The following is a 14,763-nucleotide window of genomic DNA, read 5'->3' on the forward strand; positions in this document are numbered from 1 at the left end:
CCCTGGGGAATGGTTAATAACCATCAACGTTTTGGGGGGCATACAGGGGACTGGGCTGGGACTCAGTGTGGGGGGTCTTGAGTACCTGATAAGGAAGGGGAGAGACAAAGTATTTCATTGGAAGAATGACACGATCAGAGTTGTGCTGCAGGATTCCCTGGCACCGGAGTGCAGATACCTCAAGGAGTCGGGAGGGGAGACAGAGAGGCTAGCTAGGACGCTATTCTAATGGTCAGGTAAGAGAAAGGAATAATAATTTTTTGGTGCTTAAGATGTGCTTTCTATAGGTTATTTCACTTAATGAAAGTAATCAGAATCTTGGAAAGGAATGGACCAATTTGAGAGAGGTTAGAACAGAAAGGCTGAGGGACTTTCTTCCCTGGAGGATTTTGGGAACGGACAAGATTGGTTGTGGTTCAGTCTGGAAAGAGCACTTGAGTGGGAGTCTGAGACCTGCTTCCCGTTCCACTTCTGCCACTGACTACCTGTGTGACTTCAGGCAAGTCATTTTTCCCCTGCAGTCCTTGGTTCTCTTATCTGCAAAGCTGTGGGTCTGGTTTTTAGGGTTTGTTTGCTTGCTTGCTTATTTATTTATTAGCTTGTTTTTTTCAGTGGCTTGAGACAGTGACACAGTGTGTTGGTGTTTGGGGAGAGCTTGGCGGTGTACCAGAATAGTCACCAATACCAGCTTGAACATTTGATAAAATGCGGTATGCCTGGGTCTCCATGGCAGGATGGGAAAAGGACCTCAAACAATTTTGGCCTCAAACAAGATTCAGTTTAACTTTTATTTATTTATTCTAATTTTAAATGTTATTTATTTTATTATTTGCTTATTGAAGTGTGGATGATTTACAACAATTTGACTCAGTGTCTTTTACTACTTGTGTGACCTTGGGCAAATTACTCATTCCTTTTCTGTTTTCATAAAATAAGGATAATAATATGCACAGTTAAGGATTGTTATGAGGATTAAACAAGACAATACCTGGCACAAAATGCTGGGGTGGGTGGGGGAGGTCTGTTTCCTTCCTTCTCTTTCTGTGATGCTCCTATTCACTTAGCCTCCCTCTCTGTCCCCCCCACCCCCAACCTACCTTCTCTTTCTTTTCACCAAAACAAAGTGGGATACCCTGACTCCAGGCACGACAGTGGACATATCCGTGTAGTACTAATTTGACAGACTTTGTGATGGAGTTTACATACATTGCAATGGTATTTCAGCAAGGTAGCTAAGGATGGTTAGTTCCATTATGCCTGCACATTCAGTCCCCCCATCTCAGTATCCCTTTCCCTGTGGTTTGGGGATTCTGGACACTGAGGCCATCTCAAAAAGGATCTCATTTCTCAGTTCCCTCTTAGGGCCCTGCATCCTGAGTGGGGTTTCTCCTTTGACCTTGGTAAGAGAGAATCCGAGGTCTCCCCCAGGGTTCAGTGTCCTTGGCTGACCCGGAGCAGGACATCCTTCCGGCCTGCTACCAGGAAGAGTGGAGTGGAACTTCATGGCTACTGGGTGAGGCCAGGCTAACAGCAGCCAAGGCCAAGTATTGGGGGGGAGGGTCAGTGACTTAAAGGGACAAGCTGCCTGGTGGGCAGCGCTTGGGGGGACTTGTGTCCTGGAGAGGGGCAAGGGATTCCTGGGGCTCAGGAACTGGGACGAGGGGAGGCCATGGACAGGCAAGGCCTATGCCAGAGATCCACCTCCCCTACCTTTTAATGGATCATTTCTCCCGGTGCCACTAGAAATTTCCTTTTCCACTTCCAGATTCCTTTAGGTTGAGCATCCGTCTCCTCAGACTCTGCTTTTTAAGTGCAAACGTCCCTGGGAGGGACTAACACTTTGGCCTCTAACACCCCTGTGTAAATTAGTATCAGATGTTTGGTGGTGTTTTGTTTTTGTGTGTGTGTGTTTTTTTCTGGTCTGAAAGAAGGGGGCTACTTGAGAGCTGACACCCCTTTCTTTTCCCGCTCTGGTTTGTGAGGACCCCAGGGCTTCTCCACTCTGCCTTGACCTAGGAAATAACACCTGTCCCTGAGGCTGTCCAGAAGCCAGGTGACCTTTGGGCAAAGGCCCTCCTGGGCTCTTGTGTCTGGAGTCTCCTTCCCTGGCATTTCCCTCCCCGGTGCTCTCCTCACTGGCCCAGCCTGTCCCCGCATGCTGGAATGTGGACAGGGAAGGCCCAGAGCTGCCCCTGGAGCTTAGAGGTCCTGTTTTCCTTTTTCTTCTTGTTCAACTTTCCGTCTACTCAGAGGCAAAAAATATACAAATCAATTTTCACTGCAAAGTAAAGGAGCTGTTACAGTGGAGGATTACTGGACTGAATGTCAATATTATGTCATAGTATGAGTGTGTTTCGTGTGTGGTAATTGCAATCATTGTTGCTTTTGTTGTGATCATCCATTTACAATGCTTGGTGTCAGTTTATTTGTCTTTTGTAAAAATAAAATACAGTGTGTGTGTGTGAGTTGTGGGGAAAAAATTTATTAGATTTATAGATAGAATAAGATTTGTAGTCTGAACTTAAAAGCTTAAAGAAAAAAAATACTTCATTGCTTCAAAAAAAAAACCAAACAAACAACTTTCCGTCTACTTTTCTCAGGCTTCTTTGCCAGTGGCACTAAGGCTGTCACCTCGTGGTGTCTAGGCCAGCTTCTTCTCCTACCCTTAGGGAGCTAATGAGGGAATGAGTCGGAGGGTGCGGGAAAGTGTGCAGTTTGTGTGATTACTGTGGCTTTGGGTCCCTGGGAGTGACTGCAGTCTATCAGGGATTTTCTTGATTTGGGGAGTTAGCACTAATTGCAGATATTCTCTATTATTAGACTGCATGTCAAGATTGCTGGTTTAGGGACTGTGGTGGCAGAGGGACAGTGGGCAGGGCTTGTGGACAGTGGCGCAGAGCCTCCCTACCAGGAGGGCGGGAAGGAGCTTGCCCTGGGCACGGTGTGGCGGCTGGTCTTTGCTCCTCCGAGGTTCCCACGGATGACTGGCTCAGTCTTTTTCTGCTCGACTGCCTTTTACCCTCTTCCGAGCCAAGCAGGTGGCTGTCAGCTGCCCACACAGCCTGTCCTTGCCCCCTGGCACAGGCAGTGCCACTACACTGGGGCTGCTGGCCCCACCTTCTCTACCCTGTAGAATTGTTCTGGGGACCAAGTCCCTCAGTCCTTCTCGTCCCAGGCTCTGGCACATCAGTGCCAAGTGTGTACTCGTGGGATGGAGTGCAAGGCTGGGGCCAGGGTTGTTTCTGAGGACCAGCACCAAGTAGCCTCCCCACATTGGTTCTGTGGGCCCTTCCCAACTCTGCCGTGGCTCCGCCGTGAGACCCAGGGCAAAGTCGCTGACCGTTTGTGGGCCTCATTCTACTAGATGGTAGGACCCTGTCATGGAGAAGAGAGATTACCTTTTAGATGTCTAAGAAAGGTGCTACCAGAAAATAACCAAAGAATTGTTATAATTGAATGAATTGGAGACACTCCCTAAAGATCAGAGTGTTGATCCCCAGCAAAGATGTCATTCTTTTGGAGGATGGTCTCACTGGCATTCTTCGGTAGACTCTGGTTAGTCTGATGCCTCTGTAGTTACCCCGAGATACACCCCCATCCCCTTGCCATGGGGTTGGGCTGTAATTTGAAGTGCTGCTCAGGGCTGCCTCCTTCCTCCTTGCAGTCTCTGATGGGTTAGCCCCACCTAGCTTGTGAGGACCCGGGGAGTCTGGACCTGAGCCGTGAGGTGGAGGACATTGCCTCTCATCTCTCCCCTCTGGTGAGTCCTCCAGGCAGAGCAGAACCTTGCTGGCATTTTAGGTCCTCGCTTTGGTGCCCCGGCTGGACGGGAGCAGCTGTGACCTGCTTTCTGGATCCTGCTTAATGGGCTGGCCTCCTCTAGCGAGTTTTCCCAGCCCGTGAAGGAATCCTGGAGAACTGGATTCCAAAGGGCATGAGCTGGGGAAGCTGGACTGGAGATTCAGCTAGAGGTGACAGAGGCGACAGTCTGAGCCTTGCAGGAGCCCTTGGTTTGCAGCAAGCAAGTGGCACCGAGAAGGGCTGCTGTGTCCCCATGCCCTCCTCCACCCACTTTCTTACATCCTCCTCACAGAGGGGCTTCCTTTATGCTTCAGGAGCCTACAGGACCTTCAGAGAGGCTAAGGTTTCCTAGATGTTGCTGTTTGGAAATGTCAGGTTGTTTTTCTCATGTGGGTGGGCTGGTGTGAACTTTGTCCGTAAAGAAGTTTCCTCAGGAGTCCTCTCAACTGGAGGCCAAGATTATTAAGGGAAGGTCATCCTGGGAGCTCCTCTTTTCCTCCACCATCCAGTCCACCTCCTTTCTCTGGAGGGTCGAGGAAACTGGAAGAGTAATTCTTAACCACCGTGCTCCTTGGAGGAAACCCGGCCGATCTGAACTAGAAGGCCTGGGTCTTGGGGCTGCGGTGGCTGAGGGCAGGGGGTGGAAAAAGCAGGAAGTGTGGACCGGACAGAAGGGAGATGTGGCTGTTCTGGCTCCCGGGATGGTTCCTGGCCAAGACCTTTCTTTCCCTTTTGCCAAACGTTCCATTCAGCTGATTGCCAGCTCCTGGTCCCGGTCCCTGCCATCTTAATCGCCAGCTCTAGGAAGGAAAGTTTTGAGAGGAGCCACGAGCTGCCTCACCTCTTCCATCACTGACTCTCTTTGTACCCAGATCCCAAATCTACAGGGTGTGTGCTAGGAGCTGTGATCTCCAGGGATTCCTTGTGTGTGTGTGTGTGTGTGTGTGTGTGTGTGTGTGTGAACAGAACAGCTGCACAAATGGTTTCTGACCCGGGGACTGGGGACTCAGGACTCTGAATGCAAACCCGACTGATGTAACTGTGTCACACAGCCTCCTGTCCCTCTGCTCTCTTAGGACCCAGAGAGCCCTTTATTAACTCTTGTGTCCACTTTGGCTTCAATTGGTGGAGAGTCCAGGGTAGGCCCAGGAAAGAGAGAAATGGAAAGTAAGTTCCAGTAGCAAAACTGAACCACATGGGGCTGCTTTAATTTGGCTGAGAGGAGGCTAGAGAGGGGCTGTATGAGTGGGAAGAAAATGAAAGCAGTTATATTCAGTTTCCTCACATTTGGAATTAAGTGAGAACCACACAGAGAGAACATAGTTAAACAAGAGAAAGACTTTGTTGGTGCGTGTGACTCAGTGATGGGCCTGACATCAAAGAAGCTTGTAGAGCTGTATAAAACCTGTAGGTTTTCAATACGGAAGCAGGGATCAGCTGCACATCTGTTTGAGGCAGGGAGCTGACCTACTTGACTTATTGTTATACCTTCCTGCTGGAGGAGTCGTATTCCTGGCACAGGGCATGCTGACTTCCCTGTTGGAGCTGGGGCTGTGGGAGGGGAGAGGTGGAGCTGGGCAGCAGAGTGTGGAGTGAGGGGTGGGGCACGGGTACCTGGCTGCAAAACCAGTGGGATTTGGGGTCTGGGTAAGTGTGGGTGCTGGGGGTAGATAGGGGCAGGGTCCTCTCAGAAGAGAAAGCTCTGGGAGCCAAAGGGATTAAGTCCTTAACCCCTTGAACCATTCTGTCCTGAGAGGAGGCACTGAAGGTCTCTTCCTAGGGCAGTCCTAGAACTGAGTCATTTTCCCTTAGTAAAAACTACTAACAGGCTGGGGGCTTGAGACCCTCCATATTTTTCACCACCTTTCTCGATAGCTCTCCATTTCCCCTGCTCAGTGAAGATGGGTCAAGATGTGCAAGGTTCCCTGCTTTGTGCCCGAAAGGGGAGATTGAATTATTTATGATACATCTGTCACCTTTGTTAGACCGTAAGCTTCCTGGAATTGTGCCATGGTCATCTGAATACTTCTGGGTCTAGCATGGTACCTGGCACGTAGCTGGTACTCAATGCCCATTAGAATCCAGCTCTGTGGGTCAGGATTTGGGGAGATGACCGAGACCCATTAGTCTGTCCCAAGCAGGGCAGTTCTCATACGGTGCCCTCCAGCAAGACAACAGGAAGCCCTCTCCACCCACAGCTGGTGTCATCGCTGGACCCTGGGGCCCCTCCCTCTCTGGCACAGGCACGGAACAGAACCAGCTCACTTGAGGGAGTGCCCTCTCCTTTCTCTCCATGCTCTGACTCTGAGCCATTGTGTGGCTCTGCCCTGACCCCCTTCCTCCCCGCCTGACCTCCAGCCATCTGTTGGCAGCTGTGTGGGCTGAGTTTGGTGCCGCCTACACCCTGGCACCGACCTGCTTGGCCATAAGCATGCCCTCTTCCTTTACCAGCTGACTGCCTGGTGCTCTTTGGGGTTCCTTTGCCCAGTTCCGTCCTGTCTTCCTGGTAGTTCTGAAACCCTAGTCTTTCTTTGGTGTCAAACTTTACCGCACATCTGAATTGCCTGAGGGGCTTGGAAATGTTCAGAGTCCAGGGACTCACCCCACTGAATCAAACCCTCCAGGAGAGGGGCCAGGAATTTGTATGTTTGAAGAACTTCCCAGATGATAATTACAAACATTCAAATGTGGACCCTATATTGGATAATATTATTGTTAAATAATAACAATTACAATTTAACGTACTGTCAACGTTAAATTTAGCTGGTATGCTAACTGGCATTGTGTTTACATCGGAGAATGTCCTAGTTCTGTAGAGATTCAGGCTGAAGTATTTAGAAGTGAAGTGTTTGCATCTTAACATTTGAAAATGTTAAGCAGAGAAAGTGTGCTCAAATGTGGGGAAATGTTAACAACTAGTGCGTGCAGGTGGTGAAAGGAATCTGGCTGAAAATGGTCTTTCAGATGGTTTCCATCTACTTTCTGAGAGAAGGATACTAGAAGAGAGCACAGCTAGGGCCACCAAGGTGCACAACTCCAGCAGGCACCATTCTCTTTGTTGTGGTAGAGGGTGTCATTCACGCAGGGTACAGTGTGGGTGTTCCGTGGAGCTGTGCGACAGAGCGGTACTGGCCCCAGTCTTCTCTTCCTGGATGAGCTGCAGAGTAGCAAAGACCCAGGCCCTCGCCCACCCCAACTCTTTCCTGGGACCTATATGGATATTTGCTTTTTTACAGAATCCCTAGTAGCCCTTGAGGACTCAGGGAATAGAGAATTTGTCAACCCAGCAGAGCCTGGCAGGGAGGGAACTGAATTGGGGAAGAGAATGGGGGAGGCAAGAAACATGAGACTCTGATTCCTAAAATACTTTGTGTATCCCCACCCCTCCTGGAAGATGAAATTCTGAAATTCGGGGCTGAGTTCTTAGCGGAAGCCAGCTCCCTTTAGCTGCAGGTGGTTGGGGTTGATTGCTCCTGTCTTCCCTCTTTCCCTCTCTGGATTTCCCCTGTGCCTGGCTGCTGCCCTGAACCTTCACCCCACCTTAGGGGTGGCTCTCCCGGTCCTGGTGTCCTGGTCCTGCGGGGGATGCTGCTTGTCCTGCCTCCTCACCATGGATCCCTCAGCATCAGAGCGAGCAGAGCACTGCACTTTTTGGAAGACACAGCTGCCGGTGTAGCCCCGGGTGCAAGATGGGCTGGGCCCCCTCTGCGCAGCTGACAGACAGTCTGGTGGTGTCCTGGCCGGGAGCCAGGGGGCCGGTGGTTAGAGAGGGGTGGCTTAGCTTTCCGTGTTTGAATTCCAGTCTGGGAAGAGCCTTAGGAGCTGGGCCTGCTGGATCTCCCTCGGGTCTTTTTTTTTTCCCCTCAGCCGCGCCGTGTGGCTTGTGGGATCTTAGTTCCTAGATCAGGGATTGAACCTGGGCCCTCAGCAGTGAAAGCGGGGAGTCGTAACCACTGGACCACCAGGGAATTCCCCCTCAGGCCTTTCTTCTCTTTCCTCCCAGGGCTAACTTTGGCGTCCTCTGAGAAATGTGACTGAAGGGAATCAATAGGTCAGAATCAAAGAATCCCAGGGCTGGAAGGCACTTTCTGTGGTGGTCTTGTCTATCTACCCACCTGCATTTACAGATGCCAAACCTGGTCCTGTTAGTTGAAACCCAGTCCTACCTTTGAAGGATCCCCAGGGAAGGACACCACCTGCATCCTGATCACACATCTCTATGTCTGAAAATTCTTACCCCCAGAAAGCTCTACCCTTATATGCCAGTTGAAGTACATTTTTCTCAGTGGAAATGAGGTGATTTTGGAACTTGAGGATCTCAGTGGGAGATGACAGATTCATACACATTTAACTTTGAATAAAATATTTCAAGATGATATTTGAGGTATATACAGGTTGCTATTGGGAGCATGAACGTGGGGCACATTGTTGAATCTGGAGGTTCAGAGAAGGCTTCTTGAAGAACTTGATGTCAGAGCAAAGTCTGAGCAGTTAGAATCACATAGGCAAAGAGCGTTGGCAGTTGGGAAGGGCGTGCCCTGGAGCCGGAAGATACTGCACGAAATCACAGAGGTATCAAATACGTGGTTCTGAATGGTTGGAGATGAGAGGGAGATGGGGGCTGGTGATAAAGGCCTTGTAAAGGAATCAAATAGAGAGCCTTTGAAGGGGTTTAAGCAGAGAGTGAGATGATCAGATTTACACTTTAGAAAGAGCCCTCTGACTGCTCTGGGGAGCAAGCTTTAAAGAAGGAAAGATTAGGAGGAGGAAGGACTGTTTGAAGGCTATTATAATAGCCCAAGTGGGAGAAAATATGGGTTTAATTAGGGCAGCAGCAGTTAGCATAGAAGGAAGGACTAGATTTGGGAAGTATTAAGAGGAAAAGTTGGCAGCCTTGGTGATTGGATACGGGGTGAAAAGGAAGGAGGAATCCAGGATGACTGTCGGGTTCCTAGCTTGGGTGACTGGATGGTGCCATTCACCCAGATGGGGAACCAGCAAGGAGGAGAAGGTTGTAGGAAGGAAATAAGAAGGTGATAGTTCAGTTTTCAACATCTGGGGTTTGAGATATGGGTGGGCATATCAACTTGACGGGGGAGAGACACATTTGGAATCATCAACACGCACGTGATGTGAGTGGGAGAACAGATGAGACTGCCCAGTGGGGTTGTCACATTAACAGAGGCTGAGAATGGAGTCCTGAGCCAACACCAATATTTCAGGGGTGGACAAAGGAAGAGGAGGACAATGACAGAGGTGGAGAACACGAAAAAGTAGCGTCATGGAAGCCAGGGGGTGGAGGATGTAAGGAAGAAGGGAGTGGTCTGAGAGCCAAGTGCAGCAGCAATGTCTGGGCAGATAGAAATGCCTGTGGAACCGGGTGGCCTGGGCATTGTTGTTGGGGCATTTTAGTGGAATGTTGGGGGCAGAAGTCAGATTACAGTGAGTTGAAGAGTAAATAAGGGAGAATTGAGAAACATCATGTGTCTTCTGTGAAGCTTGACTGGGAAGGGAAGGAAGGACAGGGAGGGTATGAGCTGAAGGACAGAAAGGCAAGAGAGGGTGCTTAGGGTGTAGGGTTCTGGTTTTTGTTCCTTCTTTTTCTTTTTAAGGCTAGAAGAAGCTTGATCGTGTTTATGTGCTGAAGAGAGAGACCCAGTTAAGGAGAAGAGGTGAAAGTACAGGAGAGGGAAGGGAAGTTGGTGGAGCATCGTCCTGGAGGAGATCCAGTGGGTGGGGCAAGCGCCCTGGAGGCTTCTACCACAGTGGGAGGCTGGGACCTGCTTTCCCTGAGACCAAAAGGAAGAAGGGGAGGCCAGGGATTTCCCTGGTGGCGCAGTGGTTAAGAATCCACCCGCCAATATAGGGGACACGGGTTCGAGCCCTGATCTGGGAAGATCCCACATGCCGCGGAGCAACTAAGCCCATGTGCCACAACTACTGAGCCTGCGCTCTAGAGCCCGCGAGCCACAACTACTGAGCCCATGCGTCACAGCTACTGAAGCCCGCGTGCCTAGAGCCCGTGCTCCACAACAAGAGAAGCCACTGCAATGAGAAGCCCGCACACTGCAACGAAGAGTAGCCCCCGCTCGCCGCAACTAGAGAAAGCGCGCGCGGCAACGAAGACCCAACGCAGCCAAAAAATAAATAAAATAAATTAAAAAAAAAAAAAAAAAAGAAGAAGGGAGGCCAAATGCAAGTGTGGATAAGTTAGTAGGGAAGAGAGGCAGGAAGGCGAGAGAGATTATTTCCAATGGCCTCTGTTTTTCTCTTCACAGTGGTGCCTGGCTAAGGCCAGTGTTACTACTCTGCTTGTCCCAGCTTGGGGCTGAAAATACAGTCGTTCTCTGGATTAAAAGGCTTAATCTCAGTTCACCTTTGAGCATTTATCTTGTGTGTCCCATCAAAAGTACTAGGCCCTGCTTTTCCTGGGCCCAGTTTCCCAACTCTGGGCAGCCAAGTTCTGGGTATCTTCATCTGCGCATCCAATTCCTTTGAATTTTAAATAGCAAGACTCCCTCTTACCCTCTGTGGATAAAAAATAATCTATAAGGAGCCGTTGAAGCATGGAGAAACTCAACAGGCAGAGAAATCAGCAGAGAGCCGCTTTGTTATGCCCTGAAGCTGGGCTTGGGCTATTCCATTTTGGGGAAAATACTTCCTAAGACTCACTGAGCCAGCGTGTGCCTGATGGATGCACCAGGATCCTGGAAGGGCACCTCAGGTTAAGGGATACTCTTGTCCTAACTTGTTTGGGGTTTGATGGAACTTACCACCCACGAATCTATCTGAACTTTTTTCCTATTGATGCTTTCAATTTTCTAATCATGAGGAAGGACGTGCTTCATATGTTTGTTACCTGCTGGGTAACAGTACAATAAAATGAAGGCTTTTTGATAATTTTATGAAATCATGAACTTCGCAGCTGCTGGTGAGAAGGGTCAGAAACCACTTACTAAACACGCACCTGCCCCAACCTAATCTGAAACACATACACACACAGGTCCATGGTTCTCAGCTTCAGCTACAGGCTAGAACCTCCTGGGGAGTTTTAAAAAATACCACTGCCCTACTGCAGACCAATTAAATCAGAATCTCTTGAGAGTACCTGGGCTTCAGTACTTTTAAAAAATTCCTGTTTCTAATGTGCAGCCAGGGTTGAGAACCACTGGGCCAGCTAGCCTTTTCGTTGCAACTGTGCCTTCAGTGCCTTTTCACGTCACGGCTTCTAAAGGAAAAGGGTACCAACGCTGGAGTGAATGAAGGGGCTGCTCGTGGCCAGAGGCAGCTGGCTGGCAGGTGTTACCTGCCTGTCTGGCTTCCTAAGGGCTGAGGGAACTCAGTATTTCGGCACATCTGTACTCCATCAGGTGCCCGGGTCTCACCTGTTGGCAAGCTTTGTTTTATTGCTCATATTGGTGCATTTTGGGAGGATCTTAGTGCAGTCTGAGTAGCTGTTTCATAGGGCTTTGTTGTACTTTTCATTTATAGCTTTATTGAGGTATAGTTGACATACAATAAATTGTACATATTTAAAGTGTGCAACTTGATAAATTTTGACATATGTGTATACCCGTGAAACCACAATCAAGACAGTGAACATTTTCCTCGTCCCCAAAGTGTCCTTGTGCTCCTTTGTAACCCTCTTCCCACCCCTTCCCAGAGAGCCACTGATCTGTTTCTGTCACTGTAGATTAGTTTTCATTTTCCAGAATTTTATATAAATGGAATCCTACACACTCATACTCTTTTGTCTGACTTCTTTTCCTCAACATAGTTACTTTGAGATTCATCCATGTTATTGCATGTATCAATAATTAATTCCTTTTTGTTGCTGAGTAGTATTCAGTTGTTTGGACGTATCACATTTTTTTAATCCATTCACCTGCTGATGGACATTAGGTTGTCTCCAGTTTTTTCATGTTACAGATAAGACTGCTGTGGATATTCATGTACAAGTCTTTGTGTGGACATATACTTTCATTTTTCTTGGGTAAGTAATTAGGAGTGGGATAGTTGAGTCATATGGTAGGTGGATGTTTACCTTTTCAAGAAGCTGCCTATTTTCCAAAGTGGTTGTACCATTTAACATTCCCCACCAGCAGTGTGTGAGAGCTGTCCTCTTTATTTATTTTATTAAAAAAATTTTTTTATTGAAATATAGTTGATTTACAATGTTGTGTTAATTTCTGCTGTACAGCAAAGTGACTCAGTTATACATATATATATTCCTTTTCATATTCTTTTCCCTTATGGTTTATCACAGGATACTGATGATAGTTCCCTGTGCTATAACAGTAGGACCTTGTTGTTTATTCATCCTATATATAATAGTTTGCATCTGCTAATCCCAAACTCCCAAACCTCCCCCGACCCGTGCCCCCCTTGGCAACCACAAGTCTGTTTTCTATGTCTGTGAGTCTGTTTCTGTTTAATAGATATGTTCCTTTGTGTCATATTTTAGATTCCACATATAAGTGATATCATATGGTATTTGTCTTTCTCTGTCTGACTTACTTCGCTTAGTATGATAATCTCTAGGTCCATCCACGTTGGAGAGCTGTCCTCTTTAAATTGACTGAAGAGCCCTTGTCTCCATCTTTTCCTCTTAGCTGATACAAGGTGCCTCCTTCTTTCTTCGGGGTACCTGTGAGCGAGATGAGGATGGGATTTAGGGGCCAGAAATGGAAACATGTATAGATGCATTGAAGTGTGGATGAATGTAATAGATAAATAAAGTTGTCTTGGTATCTCTTTTTTTCTCCATCTTTCTGTTTCTTTCCACCTGTTGTAGGCACTCAAGAAACAGGCAGTGGCCCAGATTATGTCACCCAATCAGATTATTGACACATCTCTTTTTGTGGCTGAATGATTGATATTTTTCCTCCTCACTTGCAGGTACCCAGACACCATGCCACAACCCTGCAGAACTGACATTGCCAGGAAGTAGAAGACTTCCTTGTTTCCTCTGTCCCCCATCCTCACCATGTCTTCGACTCAGGGCAGTGGGGAACACTGGAAGTCACTGGAGTCTGTGGGCATCAGCCGCAAAGAGCTGGCCATGGCCGAAGCCCTGCAGATGGAGTATGATGCTCTGTCCCGGCTTCGGCACGACAAGGAGGAAAGCAGAGCCAAGCAGAGCACAGACCCCTCTCTCATCAGCTGGGATGAGCCCGTCCTAGACTTCTACAGCAAGCCAGCGGGAAGGCGGAAGGACCTCAAGCTCTTACGTGGTCTTTCTGGCTCTGACCCTACCCTCAATTACAACTCGCTCTCCCCACAGGAAGGGCTGCCCAACCACTCTACCTCCCAGGGCTCCCAGCCTGGCCCAGATCCCTGGCCCAAAGGCTCCCTGGCCGGAGACTATCTCTACATTTTTGATGGTTCAGATGGGGGGATCTCTTTGTCCTCAGGACCGGGGGACACAGATGACTCTTTTAAGAAACTGTCCCCACCTCCTCTGCCTCCCCGAGTCTCTATCTGGGACACTCCTCCCCTGCCTCCCAGAAAGGGGTCCCCCTCATCCTCCAAGATCTCCCAGCCCAATGACATCAACACTTTTTCTTTGGTCGAACAACCTCCAGGCAAACTGCTGGGCCATCGGCTCCTAGAAGAGGAAGAGGAGCTGGGAAGTGGGGGTCCAGGGCGCCTACTGGGGTCCATGGACTATGACGGTATCAATGATGCCATTACACGGCTCAACTTGAAGTCAACCTATGATGCAGAGATGCTGCGGGATGCCACCAGGGGCTGGAAGGAGGGCCGGGGACTCCTGAACTTTGGCAAGGACACTCCTGGAAAACCTGTGGCCCGGAGCAAGACCATGCCCCCTCAGGTGCCCCCCCGCACCTACACCTCCCGCTATGCCAACCGGAAAAATGGGGCACCGGGCAAGAACCTCCAGATTTCTGCAGCTCCGGTGAGGACCTTATTGTGTTTCTTCTGTCCCCTTTCCCCTTGTCATTCAGAAACAGAGTCCCTCTTTCTTCTTTGCTGTCCAAATCACAATCTGCTCCACACTCACCCCTTCAGTCCTCTCCTGCCCTCTGCTTCTGACATTGGTCCCCCGGGCCGTGGTGGGGGAGGGAAGAGGGACACTAGTAGAGAAGGCTCCTTTTCAGGGCCAGTTTTGTGTATCTTGGCCAAATGGTCCTTCTGGGGGCAGGCGTTTTGGAATGCCCGCTTCGTGATATAAGGACAGAACTGGGGTGAGGGGATACACTGTTGACTGCATGGCTGAATGGCCTTGTGCACTGCGGTGAGTTCCTTCTGCTTTCTGACTTTCTGCTCTGCCAAAAATGCTGCGTGGTGATGAGGTTCAGTCATGATACTAACCGATGTTTAGTGCTCACTAAGTCCCAGACCCTGGTCCAGACCCCTCAGCAACCCTGCCTGATGATCCGCAGTGGCGTAGCCCTGTTCTGTCTCATCCCAGAGCTCCATTGTTCTCGCTGGCTCACTCACTCGCTCTCTCTGCGTTACTCCCTCTGTCTCTCTCTCCCTCCCTTTGTCTCTCCCCCTCTGTCTCTCTCCTCCCTGTCCTCCGTGTGTGTGTGTGTGCGCACGCGCGCGCACATCTCTCTCTCATTGTGATAAAATATACATACCATAAAATTTACTATCTTAACCAATTGTAAGTATACAATTCAGTGGCATTAAGTACATTCACACCGTTGTTCAGTCCTCACCATCATCCATCTCTTTTCACAGTGAAAATGTTAAGAAAAAAGTATGCAGTATGACAGTAATTATTTCACTTTTATCAGTATATAGTATAAAATAGCAAACTCTCTGCACAGAAGCATGGCGTAGGTTCCAGGACAGCTTTGATCTTTTTCTGGTTTAAAAAGTGTCAGCAACATCTCCATGGGCGGGACCTGAAGCCTGCTTTGTGTTTTGCACTTGGAAACCCTGGCCCCAGGGGGGAGTCGAGAGGCACCCCTGTGGCTGATGACTTCTGTC

At 49.0% G+C, this 14,763-nt stretch overlaps 1 protein-coding gene across 9 annotated transcripts in view; it reads left to right on the forward strand.

The window, feature by feature from the left end:
* PIK3C2B (phosphatidylinositol-4-phosphate 3-kinase catalytic subunit type 2 beta) overlaps window positions 1–14,763 on the forward strand; it is a 59,112-nt gene that overhangs the window by 6,818 nt on the left and 37,531 nt on the right. For all 9 annotated transcript variants that reach the window (XR_014263820.1, XM_082462247.1, XM_082462255.1 and 6 more), the window contains one exon: window positions 12,700–13,720. Coding sequence is in view for 8 of the 9 variants with exons in the window: in XM_082462247.1 (XP_082318373.1) it covers window positions 12,788–13,720 (933 nt within the window). In the remaining variant the exon portion in view is untranslated. The remainder of the gene's footprint in view (window positions 1–12,699; window positions 13,721–14,763) is intronic.

This window comes from Balaenoptera physalus (assembly GCF_965194825.1).
Source record: "Balaenoptera physalus genome assembly, chromosome: 1".
NCBI lineage: Eukaryota > Metazoa > Chordata > Mammalia > Artiodactyla > Balaenopteridae > Balaenoptera > Balaenoptera physalus.